Source organism: Monomorium pharaonis, chromosome 7, assembly GCF_013373865.1.
Source record: "Monomorium pharaonis isolate MP-MQ-018 chromosome 7, ASM1337386v2, whole genome shotgun sequence".
NCBI classification, from domain to species: Eukaryota; Metazoa; Arthropoda; class Insecta; order Hymenoptera; family Formicidae; genus Monomorium; species Monomorium pharaonis.
This window is the reverse complement of record NC_050473.1, coordinates 13,430,071-13,450,185: the sequence shown is the minus strand read 5'-3', so window position 1 is coordinate 13,450,185 and position 20,115 is coordinate 13,430,071. Positions and strand designations below refer to the sequence as shown.

Below are 20,115 nucleotides of genomic sequence, written 5' to 3'. Positions count from 1 at the left end.
TTTTTTAAGCGTTTTGGAACACATAAGTTTATCTAGTAAATATCACCAACAAATTCTAGGGAGTTTGTGGTAGATAAATTTTGTTTTTTAGTTGTATGCGTTCGAAAACTCATGAAGAAGACGTTTTCAACTTTATGTTAACTGTGTAGATTTCTTTAATTTTCTTTGTTTAGGTTTTGACCAAGCCGGAAGTAACGTACGCGAAATTGATTACCCGGCTTCCGGTCCGTCTGCGTTTCTCTCTTTACTCCTCTTCTTTCCATGTATCGTTGAGAGCGTGTTGCTTGCCGATAATCGTAATTTGAAAGAGCTAAAAGATAAGTATAGTGGAAAGGATTGAAGACGATTGTATACGGTAATAATGGCGGCGACAATGAGATGTATGTTGAGACTCAATGTGCGATTGGCCAACAGTACTTTCCAGAGAAATAACTTCCTCAATTGTATGTAATATTCGACTTAACCTTATATCTCATTCTTTCTCGTGGCAATTTGAACACCACTCGTAGTTATACATTGTTGATTGATATCAGTAATACTTGCTTTAGAAAATATATTAAAATCTATGTTATACAACTATATATATTATGCATTCGGGTAGAATTTAATGAGAATAAGCATAAGTAAAAAGTTAAATGTAAATGTAATGTACTTTTCTTGTACATTTAAATGGTTTTTTTTTACGTATCTTAGTGTGTGTGTGTGTGTGTGTGTGTATATATATATATATATATATAAAATTATTTTCTAGCTTGCAGATATTTGTATTCAGACAATAGTTTGGGTTTGCAAGGCTATGAAAATGCACGATTAAACTTTCGCAATCAGTTTTTAAATGTGGAGAATACATTCCGCAACAAGATGGAGGAAGTATGCAATGCAGATTCGAGTGTCGTCTTTACAGAAGATTTAAAGTCTATGTTGCATTTAGTTCAGAAAAAACCTGAAGATATCGAGCTGCTCATCAAGATGTTGACAAAATTTAACTCTCAAAGCAAGGAGATGAGATTTGGTACTTTTATTTTTGGCCCTGTAGTGATGCGTGCCTTCTATTACCTGGATGAACCAGATCTCGCGTACACTGCTTTCAAAGATCCTAAATTTGAGAACTTCTTTAATCAAGCAATCAGTTACCAGGTTCTCTTATCTCTGTTATATAAGCATGAAAAATATGCAGAGATGAGAGATGTGTTTGACATAATTAAGGTCAGACCCACAGAAACTGGATATCCCAAAAGTTGTTCAATACTAGTTATGGCTGCTTGTTACAAGGAGGTAATACTTTTGTAAGAATAATTGAAGTAAGAATCTTAGTGAGACTTAGCTTTGTTCTTTGCATAATTTTTGCTATTTTTCAGAACACACCAGAGACATTGGACTATGGCTTAAAGATCTGGAGAGAAGTAGAAGAAAAGGGATATCGAATCCTTCGTAGAGCCGCGACATTTTTAGCAGCTTTAGCTATTAAGCAGGATGCACCTCATATAGCTATAGAAATTTTATGTTCATTAAAAGAGGCCCGATATATTCATGTAAGAAATTTGAAAATTATAGCCTATACAGATTTGAAGAGGTTTACTGAGATAGTGCCCATACTTCGGTCCTCACTAGAACATGACAGACCGCACAATCTTCAAAAAGAACAATATTTCAGTGATGTAGTACGTATCCAATTTATAACTTGTTTAACAATATATTATATTTGTACATGTTATATCTTATTTTTATTCTATTTCTAGATTGAAAAGCTGGAGGAAGCTATGACAAAGGAGAATATCCCAGAAGATTTTGAACTTTACAAACTGATTAATTTACTGAAGAAGGACGAAGGATACATTACACCCGATGTAAGTTTCACTAAAAATAATTATTCTACATTAATCATTTATTATTATTATTAATATTATTATTATACCAATTCATTATATCGGTTACATTTCAAAAGTTTATTCTTTACCATTCTATTCCTTACATTTTTATTTTATGCAATGTAAAGAATTTTTATAAAATCCTAATAGATTAATCGTCCAGTTATTAAAACAAAAGATTAAAGTAAGTAAAAATTATATATTTTTGCAGACTTGGGAAGAGAGTATTTGCAAGGAAATAAAAATCGATAGAACAAAAAAGAGGAACATTGGCACATCACAAACCGATATTCTACAGCGACCGCGGATGTTAACACGTAACAATAGTAGACCGGCGTTGCGAGATCTTTTGTAAGTACGTTTATGGAAATGTCCATACTGAAGTTGTAGAATGTGTCTCGTATAAGCCGATGATTAATTTGCCTGAGACAAATTTAAGATTAAACCAATGTATGATTAAATAAACGTGATTTGATTCGACTGATGATGTGGGGACGAAATTACACTTGTTTTTATTAAATGATATTTTCTTTGTTCAACGCATCTCTCAACAAGTTGGTTAATGAAATTAAATAAAAGACTTATAAAATAACTCTGAGAGATAATTTACATTTATTGTACAACGTAGAAAATATATGTTATGCTTTTTACAAGTCATAATAAAATAATTTAATTCACATATAAGCTGTAAGGTTTTGTTTAGTTAGAGATTACCAAGTTCTTTTTCGTTACTTAGTAACCATTGTGACATATTCTCGGAAATTTGAAATTGCGATCTCATTACTGATATTAATGACAGTACCCATCGACTATTAATTGGAGTGCAATCTTTTTCTATACCTCTGTAAACAAAATAATTATGCATGTAACTTAGTAGTGTTGAAAACAGATTAATTCATCTTCATAATACCTACCTGAATAAAAGAGCTGCAACAAAATTAGCCCAGCTTTCAACATTGCTGGGATGCGTAAATAGATTTTTCTGGGCTTGTCTGAGACCCTCTTTCGTGCCGAAGTGACTGTATGCTGATGCACAAGCAACATGTACAATATCAGTCATAGACGTATTTCTGCTTAGCGTCAATGCTGTTAGAGCACATTTACGAAACATATCTAGATTGTTGTCCAATAATAAGACTCTAACAAGACGTATCCAATATCTAACGTCGTCTACGGTATCGACATATTTGTTATCAAGAATAAGAATAAACTTTTAGGTTTATCATTTAATAACATAATAACATGAATATTACTTACTAGGGTGCCTAAAAATAGCTTTGACGAGTGTTCGAATAGCTTGAGTAAAATCTCCTTGAATAATTTGATGATATACTGACAGCATGACGATATGATAACCGTATTCATGATGATTTTCATACGATTTCAATTCGTTCAATACCAAAGAAGTCAAATTAACGTCATTATGTAAAATACCTAATGCAGCGGTCGCTAAGAAACCAGTTATGGTAGGCGGTTCTATTTGTATACATTGGAATAGTAGGGTCTTGACAGCATCTACCCCTTGAAACATGTAAGCAATTGCGCCCATCGCACACAAGATATTAGCTTTATCCGCACCAGTGTCTGCTAGCCAATGTAAAGCTGATTCGTATGCATTGTATGATTCTTCATACTGTTTGGCTAAATCAAATGAGATGTTTTTTATTTTTATCAAAATTTTATGTTTATACTTCAGTCTTGTAAGATATTGGATAATTTAAAATCATAAGTAAAGAAGTACGAGATAAATGATAATTAAGTCGTTTTGTGAACTTATATTTCAATAACATAATGTATAAGAGTTCTATACCTTTAAATAAGGATAATGCAAGATGGCACTGAGAATTAAAATTTGCACATTTTACTTGTTTGCATAATGTTACCGCTTCTTCATATTTTCCGATTTGAATTAAAATACGCGCTAAATTAATAGATATCATATCCCTTTCTTCATCCTCGCTTAATTTTAAAGCCGTTGCAAATTGTTTAGCCGCCGTGTTGTACAATTTCAGTCGTTCCAATAATAAACCATGAGTATTTAGGGCGTAAATGTCGTACGGCTCACGTTCTGAAAAAATGTCGAAATTTTGTTAAGTATAAGGACGATATGTCACGTCAAGCTGATAACATTATCTGCTAACCTGTATACCAAGTAAGAACGTCGGCTGCTGCAGGTATCGCGTGCATATTCTCAATAACATAAACCAACAGTGGATCTTTCTTCATTGTGGGATTCAAGAGAGTAGTAAGTACCCAATGAGCATAGCCTAAAGCCGCTTGATTGTGATAACCCAATTGTGTTGAATGTCGGAACAGATCCATCGCTTCTTTCCTCAGAGTCTTTTCCGCGATTAATCCTTGTCCAACCCAGCTATTTACATAACTAGGATCCGCACGTTGCGCTCGGGAAAACGCTTCGTTCGCTTTGTAAATATCACCTGAATATGAGCGATAGATACTTTAAACGATTATCACATAAAATACATATAATTCAAATTAAAATTTAAAATTATCTTTAGGTACCTAGATGCAAATATAATGTTCCCAGATTGGTCCAAGCTACCGCATTGTTTAACTCTCTATCGATCGCCATAACGAAACAATGTTGAGCCAGAGCATAATTTTTTATATATATTGACATACAAATAACACCCAAAAGATTCCAATGTAGCCATGATTGTGGACAAAGTTTAACGGCATGTTTTGCAGCCGCATAACACTTAACCGCCACATCGTTTTTATTGACTGTAGAACCGCGATTTAGTTGCATCGAATAACAACACGCTAAATCATGCCATAACAATGCAGAATTTTGCATGGATAGTGCTCGGCAAAAACATCTGAAAAAATAGAAAATAAAACAATTTGTCGAAAATTAAATTTTAAATGGTAAAAATGATTGATAAAATTATGATATTATTAATAAGAATTTGATATAACATGCAAATAGTTGTACATAATAATTGCGTTTAATCCATATTAGTTTTGTCTCCTAATATTATTACATATAAAATAGTTTAAGAATTTGTTTTTACCTTATTGATAACATGAGTATTTCATCTCCTTTAATATTTAAGTATGTCTCGGCACTGTCGGACTTTATTAAAACAGATTTAACTCTTAAATAGCAATATGTTTCTGGTATCGTGACTGTCCTATAGCATACGTCGCCAAGCAATTTCCAATTGCAAAGTAGATCACTGCGTATCATAATAGCATCTACTAGACCGTCTACCGCTTGTTGTAGATTTTCCCTTGCGCGACATAAAAAATGTTTTGCGATATTTTCTCTTGCCAGGCCTAAACATGCTTGTGCTAGACCTTTTAATGCGAGAATATGCTGTTTATCATTCTGTAATATACTCTCAAAATCTTCCTTAGCTTCTTTATGTTGACCAATAAGCTAAAGAAAAGATTTTGTATCAATATTACATTGTCCATATTTTCATATAAATTTTACTTACCAGTTTAATGTTTGCGAGTTGTATCAAGGGATACAGGGATCCTGGGCTCAACTGTAATGCGCGTTGATACGATTTCAGTGCTGACGTATGAGCGCCACGTGCCAAATATGCATCTGCCAGAGATTCCCAGCTGTGACTGTACAAAGTGTAAACTTTTGATAAGCAATTTTATAGCACTCTGTAACACAACAAAATAATAGTAAGTTATATATCATACTTGTCATTAGGATCAGCTCTGATCACATGCTGTAATGCCGTGATAGCTTGTCCGGCGTCACCTTGATCCAAGTAGTGCAAGCCTAATTGGAGCCAGGCCCATCTCGGTCTAGTATCTTGCATAGTTACCCTTTGTAATAATTGTATATTGGCATCCTAAATGATAATATATATAACATTATTGATAAAATGGTTTGTAACAAATAGGTTTGTAAAAAAAAAAATGTTTGTGTAAAGCTCACAGTATTCTTGAGAAGACGATAAGCTGTGCTTAATCCAATACCAGCTTCCTCGGAATTCGGATTAATTTGCAATGCGGCTTGGTAACATCTTCTTGAACGTTCTATGTCGTTGCCATGTTTGCGATAGTAATGTCCTAAGTATACCATGCATTCCCAATTATTGCGATCTGCTTGAACGCCGTTCAGGAATGCCATCAGACTGTGATTGTAATCTCCCATATCCCAATATATTTTACCAAATAGTAACCAGGCTTCAGAATTTTCTAAAGCTAGTTCGAGAGCGTTAATAGCTTCTTCATACCGTTCGTGCTTCTTTAGGTGCAACGCTTTAAGAATAAAGGCTTGAAGTTTAGTTTCGTTTTGAGATTCCAAGTTATTTAATATGGCAGTGACATCAGATTTCTCTAATAATATATGTGTGCGTGCATATATCACTTGCAATTGCACGGAAGGCTCGATATTTAACAACTGAAATATAAATTTATTATACATTAATAAATATCAAATAAGAAAGATTTATAATGTTCATGTTAAATAATACCTCTTGGCACATTTGATGCGCTTCTACTAGTTTTTGTTCATTACTACTTCTACTTGTTGCTTCAAGCAACCTCAATTTCAGTTTGTGTTGAAATTTGTCCTTTAAACAGGATTTTATTAATTGCAATGCTTTTCTAGAAGCATTTTCGGTTTCTTCCCAACAGTAAAGTTTATAATATATCTGGCTCAATATTAACCAAGCATAAAGCGATTGTGCATTTAATAAGACTACTTGTTTCAAACAATCACGCGAGTCAATCAACTCGCCCGTTCTTTTCAAATATGCTGCCTTTGCAATGAGTGCAGCTTCGGAATTTGATTTCAGCTTTAAAAGTGATTCATAAAACTGAGTTATATCAAGTTCAAGCTTGTTTTCACACAATGCAACTTCCTCATAATAGATATGGCATAACCATTCTGTTGTACCAAGGAATCATTTGTATTGTACAGAATATAACAATGTATGAAAATTAATAATTAAAAAATACTTTACCTAGAGGACAAGCATCTTGTAGAAATTGAATATGCATCTCTTGAGCAGCTGTTAATAATTCTGTAATTTTATTTGACTCATACAGCATCTTTAAATATTTTCTGTAATACTCTTGTCTATTCACTAGATCTACATCTTTTATTACAGATGCTAACACATTTTCATAAAGTTCCTGATGCTTGTTTATTTTGTTATTAGGATACTCTGATAAAACCCACACTAGGGTCTTATTAATCAAGTTTATCCTCTCTTTAGTAGAAATCTCTCGTAAAGCACTAAATGTACTCAATGCTTCAGACAATATGTCATCATTCTTGATACGCAAGATAATCTCAGAAATTTTATTTACAAAATGTGTAAACTTAGGAGAGTTACTGAAACACAAATATTTATGTTTTTCTTTATACAAAGTTCTAATAATTTTTAATAATATTGCATATAGCAATATCCTACCTATCCAACTGTATCAGTTTACAATAAGCTAAAGCCAATTTTTCCCAGTTGTCATGATCTTGTGGAGTAGTCTTTTCGTAGTGTGCTACTAAACCCTGCCAGGCCAATGGGTTATTTGGTTGCACCTCCACAGCCTTTTGCAGGACTAAGGGCACCTGTAATTTAAATTCTTCCACCTCTTGCATAGAACGAGCCAGCAAAACTAATGCTGCATAGTTGTTTTTGTCTTTTTTCAAAACCTTCTTGCATTTCTTCATAACTTCCAGATATTCATTTTGCTTGAAAGACTCCCGCGCTTCTTTTAACAGAATCTTTATGTCATCCGACATTTTGCTCTCTGTCAAAATAAAAATTAAGCTGTGTTAGAAATCTTATGAATTTTTTGGTTTCAATATTTTACTGTCCTCGCAATATTGTAATAACAATAACAATTAACAGTGGCGAATAATATAATCATAAACAGGTTTTATAAATTGTAATTGTGGAAGTATTAAAACGTTTTAGATGAGTGTAGTGATACATTACTCTATTAACTCCAGCTTTGTAATAATACTCCAAGTACTTTTGCAAGTAATGAAAATTATGAATAATGATCAAATTTAAGATGTAACGAATATTCAGGTATTCGTAAAAGGTTAAACGTATAAACTACAGATCAGTGATGCCGTTTTAATAGTTTTTTGCAGCTAGCATGTTGCACTTCGACTGCTTAATGCACTATGATGTATTATATTATGCAGAGGCTGAAGAGTGGAATGAGTGCTGTAAAATCTCCGTAGCGGTATCACCGCTGTAGATTTGTCTTTTTAAGGTTCATTCTTTTTCACTATCCTAAAATTTAAACAAGATTGGTTTTTGCCTCTAGTTCTTCGCAGGATCTAAGTGTAGAAACCAATCGTAAAAAAAATCGCCGAGCTGCTTTTTTCGCTGAAGGCAACCAATGCAACAAAGATACAGATGGACAACGCTAGGATACGCTCGCGTGTGCACGCGCCTTGATGCCGCGTACGTGCGCGTATGTACCTGTCGACGTGTGAACGTGTGCGAATCGTAGGAGTCGGGAGGTTTGGAGCAGTGTGGAGGTAAAAAGCTAGTAGAGCCGCCAGAAGGCTGTCCGATGGATTCACCCCGTTCGCCGTGTTTACGTCCATCGCTTGCCTTCCTCTCGACGTTCGCGCTGCTCTAGATTCACGCTCATTCTCTCCTGCCCCTTCGCATTGTCGCGTATCGCCCGTGTTTCTAACCTAAAGATCGCCCCCATCGCACGCGAGGGAGATGAATGCCATGCTCCTTTGATAGAGGCGTCACGTCGTCGCCGACATCACCGACACGCAGGCACATCGGATTCTTCGCAGTCCCCGTCGCATCTGGGGATCATCGTCAAGGTCGAGACTGAGAAAGGCTGACGACCGGGAACTGCGATCGTCCTAAGTATAGACCCCTCCCTCGTTTTACGCAGCTTCTCGTAGGTCCCTTGTGTCGCACGCAGCTTGTCGCGAATCCGCGTCGCATCGTTCCCGTGGATACGCGGGGTGTGGCTGCCGGCTCGTCGTTGTCGTTTTATCGCTGTCCGAGCGCGATACTTTAAGTTATGCTAGCCCACGAGTCGCAGCCGCGTATCTACTGCGTGAGCGATCCAAGGTTAGGTGAGATCCTCGCAGTGGCAGTGACAATCGGCAGCCGTTCGACGGATCTTAGTCCGCGAATCTTATTCTCTTTCCCCTCCTTTTTTTTGTTTTGTTTTTCTTAACAGTCTCGGTATTCTGCGCGATTTCTCGCGATACAACGAGATGGCTACACGCTGTGTTTCCCGTTAGATTCGGTGAAATTATAATCCACTTGTATACGAAAGAAACATAGACGAAATAAAAGATATCGCACAATGATTTGTACAGCAATTATGCTAACGGTTGGCTTTTGTGTTGTTTAGGTACAGTTACTATACCCATATACATAATACTACGTATAGTAATGTCTATCCCTCCTCCATCCTCCAACAATATATCTGACAATAATAAGCTAGGCGGTGCCAGTCCTAGTCCAATTGAGGGTATTGAAGGAGTTCCAGGACCAAGTTCCTTGGATCCTATGCATTCAGTGTTACCACAAGATGAAGAATTTGAGGACTATGGAGATGATGAAGAGGAGGGTGAGGAGGAGAGTAGTGAAGGGGAAAGTGAGGTAAGTCAGCACTGGTCTTATTTGCATTTGTATTTTAATTTCCTTGGAACATAAACTAAAATGACAAGTGTAACAAATTCGACCTTTTTGTAAATAAGATGGAATGTGATTTTATTTCTTCTTATTCTACTCATAGTCACACATACAAGGTTTAATGACATCTTTGTAATAAACACTTTGCCATGTTATCAGATTAGCGACAGTGGATTGTTTTGCGATACCGAAGGTACGGCAGAAGTTGAGAGCTGCAACAATTGTCAATCACCTGTGTCACAGTCTCAAGTGGTTTTGTCTGAACAAGTTCAGAGTCCAGTATCGCATAATTGTGTGCCATCTGATGCGACTCAACCTCAGAGAAAGCGAAAGATTGAAACAGAGTGTTTTTTACCCTGTAAAAAACTTAATCCAGAAGAAAAGTCTCATACAATGTGAGCACTGCACTCTTTTATTACATAAAAAATGTATATGGATTTTAATTAAATGGTTTTCTTCTGCTTTAGGACTGCAAGAAAGTTAGATGATAAAGGTAAACATGTGAGATGTGTCATTCCTACCAAGGACAATCCTCCCCCTGAAATGAGCAGTTGGCTTTTGCAATTTCAGGTATCTACACAACTTTTATTTAAAATATTGAAACAATAGCAAAAAATATTAAAAGATATATATATATATATATATATATATATATATATATATTATGTATCTATATAAAATTTCTTTAATATTTTTTACTATTGTTTCAAAATTTTAAATAAAAGTTATGTAGAAAAGATATATATGATAAAATTATTTATATTTAATAGATCTTTTTAAAAAGCAAGTGAAAATGGTGATCTTTTTACAGAGATGGTCAAATGCGGAAAGGATGTTGGCAATAGACGAATTAATAGAGAGATGTGAGCCCACGCAAGTGCGTCACATGATGCAGGTAATAGAGCCGCAGTTTCAACGCGATTTCATATCGTTGCTACCAAAGGAGTTGGCATTATCGGTATTAGCCTTTCTGGAGCCAAAGGATCTTCTGAGAGCGGCTCAAACCTGTCGGAACTGGCGATTCCTAGCCGACGACAATCTTCTCTGGAAAGAGAAGTGCAAGGCAGCTGGTATAGAGGACTTGAAGGATCTACCACCGCCAAAACGAAAGAACTGTCGAAGCAGCAGTCATAACTCGTCGCCGTGGAAGCAGGCCTACATGCGGCAACACAATATTAAAATGAATTGGAGAACGAAGCCGATTCGCCCGCCGAAAGTGTTAAAAGGCCACGACGATCATGTTATTACATGCCTTCAGTTCTCCGGAAACCGGATAGTTAGTGGTTCGGATGACAATACTCTCAAAGTATGGTCCGCTGTTACTGGCAAGGTAAGCTGAATTACAAAAATTACGTAAAGATATGGAATTTAGCTGAGTGACTGAGAGGAGATTATGTTTCCATTCTCGTGTTTTTTGCTTAATGTTTCAGTGTTTACGGACATTGGTTGGTCACACTGGGGGCGTGTGGTCTTCGCAGATGTCGGGTACAATCGTAATCAGTGGTAGTACGGACCGTACTTTAAAAGTGTGGAACGCGGAGACTGGTCATTGTATTCATACATTATACGGTCATACGTCGACGGTTAGGTGTATGCATCTGCATGGTAACAAGGTTGTCAGTGGTAGTAGAGACGCGACACTGAGAGTGTGGCAGGTGGACACGGGGGAGTGCTTACATGTGCTCGTGGGACATCTAGCGGCAGTCAGATGTGTGCAATATGATGGAAAGTTGGTGGTTAGTGGTGCCTACGACTATATGGTCAAAGTTTGGAACCCAGAACGTGAGGAGTGCCTTCATACCTTACAAGGACATACTAACCGCGTTTATTCCCTCCAGGTAAGTGTGCTCTATATTCGTGCGCTTTACTCGATGAAACGTTTGCTTTTGATTATCTCTTTGCTGGTATTGACACGTGTTCGTTTGCTGTTTTCCCTCGTTAGTTCGACGGTGTGCACGTTGTTAGCGGATCATTGGACACGAGTATAAGAGTGTGGGAAGTAGAAACAGGTGCTTGTAGACATACTCTGATGGGCCATCAGTCTCTCACCTCGGGAATGGAGTTGCGCAATAATATTTTAGTATCAGGCAATGCTGATTCCACCGTCAAAGTATGGGACATTGTTAGCGGTCACTGCCTTCAAACTCTCTCCGGTCCGAACAAACATCAATCGGCGGTTACTTGCCTTCAGTTCAATAGCCATTTTGTAATTACGTCTTCTGACGATGGTACGGTAAAACTCTGGGATGTTAAGACTGGTTTGTATATTTTTTCCTTATCGCCACTTGTTTCGAATTTCTCATCGGAATGTACATCGATCGTCAAGAACAACTTGTGTTGTGTTCACAGGTGATTTCATTAGGAATCTAGTTTCTCTGGAAAGTGGGGGTAGCGGCGGTGTTGTGTGGCGAATTCGAGCGAGTGATACGAAACTAGTGTGTGCAGTAGGTAGTCGTAACGGTACCGAGGAGACGAAACTGCTTGTCCTCGATTTCGACGTTGAGGTAAAATAGTGAGCCACTCCATCACTTGGACCCAGTCGCCCCCTTTGTACGACTTCTGTACATATTTTCTCAATTAAGTAGTCTTTAAAAAAAAAACCTAATCTACGCTGTACAATGATTTATGTATTACATGGTGTGATTGTGATAAGACTGTGTACGCGCTGTAAAAATCGGGCAGTTTTTGCAGGGAAGGGAGGGGAGGGGAGGGGAGGGGCGAAGGGAATGAGAAATGTAATGAATGATCTCCAGGATTAAAGTGCCCGTCGAGAAATTATATCGTTTTGTCGGAGCGCACGCGCGTTGTTGTGGTGTACAAACGTAAAATTTATAAAACTTATAAACTTACGGGAAGGAAGGGAAGGGGAGGGGGAGAAAATGAGGAGCTTATCAGTGTACTTCTGAATTTTCGCTGTTATAATGATTCAGTGGAATCATCGACTATGCAAAAGTAGTAAACATCCCTAATGAGATTCATTGTAAGTAAAACAGGTTTGTTATGTGGGCATTTAGGAGCATTTGTCAACGGTGGCAGACGAAAACGAGGCGACTGAGACGTACTGAAAACTGCGAAGCAAAATGACATTAATTGAAGAATCTCATACCTCCTGGAGCAAACTGTCGACGACACGTCATTCGCATCATACAGATCTTTTTACAAGAAATTTCAAACATTTGTTATATATTGCCACGTTTGTGTAACTTATTAGCTGAGATTCGCCAAACTAAGTTTTTTAAACTTTAGCTTTAACATTTCTCGCGCGATTATGTAATTTCAAACTTTATTTGCCTATATAAATATCGATCTGGTTAAAAACAAATATTTTTATAAACGTTTTCAAACCAATATTTTTATGATTGACGTTTATAAGGAGAAGGTGGTTTTTTTCGGCAATTATATAGCAAAATTTTTCTAACAAAAAAATATTTGATTAATAATTTTTTCTTGTTGTGATAAAACACTACTCCTTCAAAAGTTGCATGTTTCACTCCATTTTGGTGCAATATACAAATGTAGCGCACTTATTTGCGTGCAATACAGATTTACAAAACAATGGGTAAATACAAGTTTACACAGAACAGAACAATTAGTCTTTGTTTTTGATGATTAAGCATGTTAATTTTACCAATATTGAGTGAACTTGCTAAACGGAGAATATTTGTATTAGCCAGATCTTCACGTTTAGTGCAAATCAAAGACTTAGAAACATTGAATCATTGTCACTGACGATTTTTATATGGATTCTACTGAATCATGTTATGCATGACATCGGATAATGCAATTTGTGCAAATGCATCTTTATTATTGGACCTAGGTTAGACTAGGTGTCATGTTTATTTGTATATTGCTCAATAGTTTATATTATAAGAATGTGTTACCTGTTGTATCATTTTTTTATAAGAAATAGAAAAAATATGTTGCTGCATATTTTAGATTTTGTTTTTTTTTTTTAAATTTATTACAAACTGTAAACATGTTCTTGTGCTAAGAAACATATTTTGTACAAAATAAATGTTCGATTTCGACTCTTTCTATATAGCTGTGGGTGTTATCTTGCCATATTACCATACTATAATCTTGTTGCACAGAGGTGCATCTTGTTTGCATAAACAATTCCTTAAATAAATAAAAATGAACCACGTTTTATAGGCTTTTTCAAAAAGTCCATTATTAGAGATTATAATTTGTTGTACAAGCTATAATGCCGATGTGCTATGTCTCGACAATGAGAATAAGCGTACAGCCGTCGCACATTATTTGAAGCTCAATGTTCCTTTTTTGAAGATCTTCTTGATGAACGAAGTAATTTTCGCCGCATCTGCAGCGATAAAACAACTGATCTTTGACAGCGGATTCCTGAAGATCGTTCGATGAGATACGTGCGTACACTAGACTATCCTCTTCTTCTAATTGTTCCTGCTTGCAAGCCGCATCATACTTCTTTCTGGACTGTGAATGTCCGAGTATCCGCCAAGCTTCTTTAACGTTGTGAAACTGTTGGATATCTACGGTATCGTTCTTATCGGGATGAAACTGTAGCAAGCGCCGATGGTAAGCGCACTTGATCTCCTCCTGAGTGGAATTCTCGCTACACCCGAGCACCGTGTAATAATTTAATCGCATCTTCACGAATGTCTCTGATTAGAGTATTACTTTTCGTAGTTAACCTCTATACACATCTATCTGCACTGACAGAATACCTCGACACCTCGTGGTACCTACAAACTGTACTCTGCTCTGCCTCCGCACTGTCCGCAGTGTCCGCACCTGCACTACCTGCAGTCTGTGGTGGCTGGTGCTGCTTTTTGCAGAATGAAGTATATGTCGCTAGTTACTAGCGATTTTAGCTGCTAGGGAAGTTATAGTTTTAAGATAGATCTGCGCGTAGCCGTCAATTCTATACCGCAATTTTTTAAATATCAATAATTTGCTCAAATAAAAGCTTGTTAACAAGAACGCGAACAAAACAGCAATAATTAATAAGTTAATATAACGATTATAAAATTAGCGATAATTTAATCCAATGCTTTAGAAGATTGACCATTTTTACTACATATAAGTTTTAATGTAACAAAATGAGAACTGATGAGGATCGAAATTATATATGTAAAGTAAAATATTTGTTTACACCGTTAAAATTAAAAATTGGTAAAGATATTTTATTAATTTACAACGACTTTTTTAATCATTTTAATACGCTTATTACGCATTTCGATTACACTCGCGGACAATAACGAAAAAGAAAGAGAGAAAAGAAACGAGACAAGTGTACTTTCATAATTTTTTTTTTTACATTCAGTTGTCTAGATTCAATGATTACGATAAACGTTAAAACCTGAAAACTGCCAACGTCTTTCCATATTCGCGCCAATGCCGAACAATTCCTGTTTGAAGACCTGTGGAAAACGTTGCATTAAAACTTCAACTTCGTTTGGTTTAATGCCCGGCTCCATTTTCTGCAGATAAGACCATAAATAATCTACGCTCGCACCGAACGGGTGAATGTGTAGAAACGTCGCTATAAGACCTGCAACATATCATATAGCAAGGTAATATTAAAAGGATTAAAGTTATTTTCCAATTGTTTCTGGAATTTTTGTTACCAATAAGTTTGGCATCTTTCTGAGTGACTTGCACGAAGTTGGCGGTGAGAATATGTTGCTTCGGCGTGCGTGGTTCCTCGCTAATATCGTCGTCTTTATCGAGTGTGATAATTTCACTCTCTCTGGGCTCCTCTTTCTTCGTGGCATTCAACTTGACGGTCAAATCTTTAATCTTCTGATCATCCTGCGCTTGCTGCTTACGCGACTGCATCAACTGTTCCTGCATACCTTTCAACGTTTGCTGTAACATTTTCATTTGCTTCTCCTTCGCTTCCAACTCAGCTTTCGTTTCTGATTTCAAAAGATCCACCTATAATGAAAAATTTTGTAAACTAGAAGATTTTTGAAAATTTATATCCTAGCGTTTATTAAATTATTTCATATTAATACACACTTCGTTCTTGTACGCTTCCAACTGGCATCTCAGACTGTCATTTTCCTCTTTGAGACTCTGCAGTCTTTCGACGTCCTCTTGATTGCCATCCAATTGATTGCGCGTTTTCTTACGTTGAGGCTCTTCTTCTGAATCTGACACATCCATTTCACCCTCGCCTTCAATTAGGCTATCTTCCAGTTGTATCGCTTTTATTTCCTGTCATTATGAATAGCGAAAATTACCAAATGCTCCAAACTATGATTGTCGCTTTCTCACACAAATGCATGCAAGTATGTAATTTCCTATCTGGAGTTTAAATGATATTTAAATACATCCCTAAACGTGGCTGGTTCTATTAGTTTTTTTTTTATTGGTGTACAGTACTGATTTTTTTATGTACAGTTTCTGTAAATTTCTGTAATTCAGAGTTTAGGAACGAAATCGCATACGATTTTGTCTCAATTTTCAATACGGAAGTATTTCCAGGATTTTTGCTGATCTTTTCAGAATGATTTGGGCTTACCTGAACGTAAGAAGCAGATGCAGCTCTGAAGTACAGAAATAACAAGAGTATTGTATATCGAGTAACGCTGTTTGAAAAAGTGAGGCAAATCCATGCTGGATAGTCTGTAGTTGCTTTCGACCCGAAAATCCTAATCTCTCGTATTACCTTTTGTTCCATATGTTGTACTTAATATTGTGCGTGTTGCCAACAGGATTTATATCTGCCATACTGTCATGGTATTCCACGATAAAGTATTGAATTGTAACGCACGAGAAGAAGCGTGTGTCTGACCGATTTCTTTTTTTTTATAGCAGGCGATTTAATTTTTTTTCTCAATTGTCACTTACCTGTGGTACCTTAGAAATAGAATTTGCAAAACGAGCGTGTTTTGAAGGTATCGTGCAAACGCGCAGAGGAGCATATTGCGACAGAGAAGAGATTTCTGAGATTGCTTTAAGTTACGCAAAAGAAAGAAGAAGTATACAGAGCTAGAAGACACACTACCAGCATGTGAGAGTGCGTTACATACATACCGAGGATTGTTTCTTCCACATTTCGATGTTCTTCCGCTGCGCCTTAGTGAAGTGATCCCAGACCTTCTTGTGGCTGGCCGCAGTAAAGACTCGTTCGATCTGACTGACTGTTGATGACATGTGGTCGCATGTTGCATACAAAAAAACACAACAAATCCTCCGTTGTATACCTTTTGTTTGAAATCTCTAAGCTCGGTAGTTTCGTCTATGCTTTTAGTACTCATTACGCATACTCGTTATGTTAAATGTGTTTTGTTATATCGTGACATTCCTCGACGGGAGAACGACGGTATCTCGGTATCCCTCCTTTAATAATCGGAGCGTGTTTTTCGTACGTATGTACAGCTACGGAGTCTCACGGAGTCTCACGTAGATTGTGCCGAGTGTGTTGTAGCGCATCTAATCTAACGTAAAGTTGGTTTCGCCAAACATTCCGCTCTCATTGTTCGCCTTTCCACCATACTGCGGATAATGTAACCCCGAAGACTTGCAATCCGCGGACTTCCTCTGTTAAGGACTATTTTGAACAACAGCGAGTACGATCTCGTGCGTCGTGAAACATGTTCATCGTATGTTATGCAATACATACAAGTATGAATATTTAATAAAAGGAGTTATATAAAAGTTTCAATTTGTGCAGTTCAAAATAATCTTTTAGCAAGGGATGCCCAGCCCATCACCCTTACTCCTTAGCATTTCCAAGCATGCAACTTTCAAGTACACTATGACTCTATGAGATAGAATTTGCAAAATCGCCTTCGTTCATCGATTTTGTTGGATCCTAAGTCCGAGAAGATAGGATTTTTTCACCCACCTTATCCTCGCCTACTATCTCTGACTGATCCTTCCTACCAAGTCGTCTCCAATCGTGCTTTGACCACAAACAGAATTCATACACGAATTCGCCATGATACATTTGAGAAGTTGCTAAAGTTAGTGACGAGACAAAGAAGTACTTCGTCGTGTGTGTCGAGAGTAAGGTTTTACATCAAGCGTATCACTTGATATATGCAAAAGCCGATTTTTCGGGATATCATACGTCGAGATTGATCAAGCTTAACATTCGTATTGGCTTTGTACCTGATTATAATTGGTTGTGTTGTACCTTAATGTCACACGAATCATTATTCTTAATTATCACGTAACCATGTAACGTACCTTCGTAACTGGAATAAGAAAAATCTCTGCTTTTTATCGGAACTCAATACATGTGGCACAAGGATTCGTCATACACACAGTGTGAAGAATGCAGCGGTACCGCTGTTAACTTTGAGATTACGAACGAGATAATCACGAGATTTTTGTTGCGCTTTACTATATTCAAATAAAGATTTCCTCTATTGATTGTTGGACCTATTTATGCCAGAGTGAACTTACCAGCCAATGCGGATTTTCTTTGCGCACACGAAATATGTATGAAGTATGGAGCTATCTTAGAGATAGAAAAAAAGAGGAAAGCATATAAACATACATTGTATGAGAAGTCCTTGCATTCTTCCTTTCATTAATTCTTTGGCCTTTTGCAGCTCCTCCTCATAAGCAGCCTTCTCCGATAAGAGCCGTCGCACATGAGAATTCGTTGATTGTATCATGGAGTAGAAAATATTGGCGTTACGTTTAACGCAATCTCCTCGTTCTAACCATGTGACAACAATCTGCAATCATGTACGGAGATATAAAGAAATTACTTGCTGTAATTATAAATGGGAAAATAAGGTATCATTTATTAAAAATAACACTCACTTGTACCGCTTTCATAAACGTGTCGTCTTGTTTAATTTTTTCGCAGATATTCGATGCCTCATGGTCCGTATAATGCACTACCGGAGGCGGACTTGATGGCGGTCTTTGTCTCTCTTTTTCCACTCTTTCTCTGTGACGTTGTTCTCTTTGCAATTGCCTTTGTCTACATTCCCACTCGTATTGATCGTCTCTAGCCTAAAATCATTAATAATTATATATATATAGACTGGACTATAAAACATTAATTATTACATTATACATCTTTAGATAATTAATTTCTCAGAAATAACAGACCTGAGCGAAATCTACATGGAGTCTACCGGTATTTGCAGGTTCTCCACTGGATCCTATTCTTACTCTGTAGCCCGATAAGTAGATCGCAGCATCGACACTAGCTTCCAAGACAAATCGTATGTGACAGAAATTCTTCTTAGAAAGACGCAAAGTAGTTATCTCTCCACATCGTTCAAATATTTCCTGTATTATAGCTTCGGTAATGTTTTCCGGCAATCCTGTGTAGGCAATTTAACGATTATGTAAAAAAATCGACACTTTAGAGTAACTTATTTATTATTAGATGCAATGCTTACCTCCCACAAAAATCGTTCTACATCCCGGTGGCCTCTCTCGTGTAGTAGGCGGTGGAGCGTTTGGATTTGGTGGAAACAATACGCAACTCTTACAATGTATGATCTCTTTGGTACCCTGAGGCGTCATCGGCGGCGGCGGCAGGCTCGCGGTCATTATTTGCGCCGCATCCGTCATGATCTGCTCTGCGTTCAGTATCTGAGCACCTATCATGCTGCCATCATGCGACATCATGCCCATGCCCATCGGATTGTAGCCGTGCGTGTGACTCATGTGCGGACCTAATGCCATTTCGCTCATCATAGGCGCCATCGGTCCCATGGGACCCATACCCATCATGGGATAACCAACCCCCATTCCCCAGACCCCAGCGGTAGGTTCCATCTGTGTACCTATGTTTGGTGTATTATTCGTGTTTGTCGATGGCAAAACTTGTTCGTTGTTATTAGAATTGTTCGCATGATTGTTATTATTTTTAGAAGAATTTGTATTATTTCTCTCTTCAACTCTTCGATCGTCTCTTCGATCTCGATCGTTCCTCTCCTCCCGCCTGTCCCGATCTCTGTCGCGCCTGTCGCTGCGCTCTCCCCTTGACCTTTTATAAAATAATGCACAAGTTGTAACTAGATTTGAGCAGATAGATTTTACAAAGCTGTAATTAATGTTGATCGTGCGATTCGTTATTCTTTCTATAAGGTCTCAATATACATATAGGACCAATGATTTGGAGTTTTACCTTCTGTTGTCTCGTGTATCACGGCTATCTCTATTCTCTCGATCCCTTCTGTTGTCATTCTTGTCGCTTCGCCTGTCACTGTTGTCATCTGACGTTTCCCGCACTACCGGAGGCTGATTCTTATTCGTACTGAATTCCAAGGGCGAGTCGTTCATGCCAGGCAGTGGTATGGGCGGTGGTGGCAGCGGTGGGAAACCTTGACCGGCCAGTTCCATAAAGCTCTGTGGTCCGGCTATGGGGCCCAGTGGACCTATTGGTCCCATGCCTGTGAATTGTACATCGGTGAGAAAACGTCATCAGGACACAGGAATTCGGAAAATCGATTTCGAGGCGTACGGAGTAACGATTAAAGGAATTAGTTGTCGCTCACCCATGGGAGGCATAGCGGTTGCCGGAACCCCGGGGAAGTTGTAAGCCATCTCGCGCGAGATAACCTCCGAGTTCCGTCCGCAGAAGACGAGAGGCAACGAAAGTAAACACTCCGCTCCGAAATACTTCGTTGTCGCGTCGAAGTTGCGGAGATGGCGGCGATGGCTAC

General features: G+C 37.6%; 5 protein-coding genes across 8 annotated transcripts; 2 read left to right on the top strand and 3 right to left on the bottom strand.

Annotated features, from left to right (window-relative positions):
- The first annotated feature begins 197 nt into the window (after nucleotides 1-197).
- Nucleotides 198-2,460, top strand: LOC105837131 (pentatricopeptide repeat-containing protein 2, mitochondrial). The gene is made up of 5 exons (XM_012681648.3): nucleotides 198-443; nucleotides 752-1,275; nucleotides 1,359-1,661; nucleotides 1,740-1,847; nucleotides 2,080-2,460. The coding sequence occupies exons 1-5, from the start codon at nucleotides 362-364 to the stop codon at nucleotides 2,221-2,223; spliced, it is 1,161 nt and encodes a 386-aa protein (XP_012537102.1). The 5' UTR covers nucleotides 198-361; the 3' UTR covers nucleotides 2,224-2,460.
- A 1-nt stretch (nucleotide 2,461) lies between these two features.
- On the bottom strand, nucleotides 2,462-8,167 carry LOC105837128 (tetratricopeptide repeat protein 37). 2 transcript variants are annotated; one of them, XM_012681642.3, is made up of 14 exons: nucleotides 7,802-8,167; nucleotides 7,277-7,613; nucleotides 6,824-7,197; nucleotides 6,332-6,747; nucleotides 5,791-6,258; nucleotides 5,550-5,704; nucleotides 5,333-5,468; nucleotides 4,904-5,271; nucleotides 4,392-4,708; nucleotides 4,010-4,306; nucleotides 3,679-3,936; nucleotides 3,126-3,509; nucleotides 2,783-3,038; nucleotides 2,572-2,710 (listed from the first exon to the last, which is right to left on the bottom strand). In XM_012681642.3, exons 2-14 carry the CDS (start codon nucleotides 7,603-7,605, stop codon nucleotides 2,572-2,574), a joined length of 3,897 nt encoding a protein of 1,298 aa, XP_012537096.1. In that variant the 5' UTR covers nucleotides 7,606-7,613; nucleotides 7,802-8,167. The 2 variants fall into 2 exon arrangements, with proteins under 2 accessions (XP_028044602.1, XP_012537096.1); XM_028188801.2 differs by lacking the exon at nucleotides 7,802-8,167 and having other exon boundaries at nucleotides 2,462-2,710; nucleotides 7,277-7,605.
- A 118-nt stretch (nucleotides 8,168-8,285) lies between these two features.
- On the top strand, nucleotides 8,286-13,528 carry LOC105837130 (F-box/WD repeat-containing protein 7). Of its 3 annotated transcripts, none has more exons than XM_012681647.3 (9): nucleotides 8,286-8,358; nucleotides 9,207-9,457; nucleotides 9,650-9,885; nucleotides 9,958-10,060; nucleotides 10,302-10,820; nucleotides 10,921-11,328; nucleotides 11,433-11,748; nucleotides 11,840-11,994; nucleotides 12,505-13,528. In XM_012681647.3, exons 2-9 carry the CDS (start codon nucleotides 9,248-9,250, stop codon nucleotides 12,553-12,555), a joined length of 1,998 nt encoding a protein of 665 aa, XP_012537101.1. In that variant the 5' UTR covers nucleotides 8,286-8,358; nucleotides 9,207-9,247; the 3' UTR covers nucleotides 12,556-13,528. The 3 variants fall into 3 exon arrangements, with proteins under 3 accessions (XP_012537101.1, XP_012537099.1, XP_012537100.1); XM_012681645.3 differs by having other exon boundaries at nucleotides 8,314-8,661; XM_012681646.3 differs by having other exon boundaries at nucleotides 8,314-8,707.
- Nucleotides 13,433-14,509, bottom strand: LOC105837132 (dnaJ homolog subfamily C member 24). The gene has a single exon (XM_012681649.3). It carries the CDS (start codon nucleotides 14,114-14,116, stop codon nucleotides 13,706-13,708), a length of 411 nt encoding a protein of 136 aa, XP_012537103.1. The 5' UTR covers nucleotides 14,117-14,509; the 3' UTR covers nucleotides 13,433-13,705.
- A 251-nt stretch (nucleotides 14,510-14,760) lies between these two features.
- On the bottom strand, nucleotides 14,761-20,083 carry LOC105837122 (ecto-NOX disulfide-thiol exchanger 2). The gene is made up of 10 exons (XM_012681627.3): nucleotides 19,948-20,083; nucleotides 19,578-19,842; nucleotides 18,844-19,436; nucleotides 18,548-18,765; nucleotides 18,254-18,448; nucleotides 17,982-18,165; nucleotides 16,511-16,617; nucleotides 15,491-15,688; nucleotides 15,097-15,406; nucleotides 14,761-15,020 (listed from the first exon to the last, which is right to left on the bottom strand). The coding sequence occupies exons 1-10, from the start codon at nucleotides 19,994-19,996 to the stop codon at nucleotides 14,803-14,805; spliced, it is 2,337 nt and encodes a 778-aa protein (XP_012537081.1). The 5' UTR covers nucleotides 19,997-20,083; the 3' UTR covers nucleotides 14,761-14,802.
- Nucleotides 20,084-20,115: the final 32 nt, after the last annotated feature.

What these genes read in the sequence shown, in the direction of transcription:
- LOC105837131 (XM_012681648.3), top strand. Translation starts at nt 362, where the DNA reads ATGGCGGCGACAATGAGATGTATGTTGAGACTCAATGTGCGATTGGCC. An exon ending in GAGAAATAACTTCCTCAATT is followed by an intron (nt 444 to 751) that starts GTATGTAATATT and finishes ATTATTTTCTAG; the next exon opens with CTTGCAGATATTTGTATTCA. An exon ending in TGGCTGCTTGTTACAAGGAG is followed by an intron (nt 1,276 to 1,358) that starts GTAATACTTTTG and finishes GCTATTTTTCAG; the next exon opens with AACACACCAGAGACATTGGA.
- LOC105837128 (XM_012681642.3), bottom strand. Translation starts at nt 7,605, where the DNA reads ATGTCGGATGACATAAAGATTCTGTTAAAAGAAGCGCGGGAGTCTTTC. An exon ending in AAACTGATACAGTTGGATAG is followed by an intron (nt 7,198 to 7,276) that starts GTAGGATATTGC and finishes TTTGTGTTTCAG; the next exon opens with TAACTCTCCTAAGTTTACAC. An exon ending in ACAAGATGCTTGTCCTCTAG is followed by an intron (nt 6,748 to 6,823) that starts GTAAAGTATTTT and finishes TTGGTACAACAG; the next exon opens with AATGGTTATGCCATATCTAT.
- LOC105837130 (XM_012681645.3), top strand. Translation starts at nt 8,556, where the DNA reads ATGCCATGCTCCTTTGATAGAGGCGTCACGTCGTCGCCGACATCACCG. An exon ending in GTAGTGAAGGGGAAAGTGAG is followed by an intron (nt 9,458 to 9,649) that starts GTAAGTCAGCAC and finishes CCATGTTATCAG; the next exon opens with ATTAGCGACAGTGGATTGTT. An exon ending in GAAGAAAAGTCTCATACAAT is followed by an intron (nt 9,886 to 9,957) that starts GTGAGCACTGCA and finishes CTTCTGCTTTAG; the next exon opens with GACTGCAAGAAAGTTAGATG.
- LOC105837132 (XM_012681649.3), bottom strand. Translation starts at nt 14,116, where the DNA reads ATGCGATTAAATTATTACACGGTGCTCGGGTGTAGCGAGAATTCCACT.
- LOC105837122 (XM_012681627.3), bottom strand. Translation starts at nt 19,996, where the DNA reads ATGGCTTACAACTTCCCCGGGGTTCCGGCAACCGCTATGCCTCCCATG. An exon ending in CGTTTATGAAAGCGGTACAA is followed by an intron (nt 18,166 to 18,253) that starts GTGAGTGTTATT and finishes ACATGATTGCAG; the next exon opens with ATTGTTGTCACATGGTTAGA. An exon ending in TGGAAGCGTACAAGAACGAA is followed by an intron (nt 15,407 to 15,490) that starts GTGTGTATTAAT and finishes TTTTCATTATAG; the next exon opens with GTGGATCTTTTGAAATCAGA.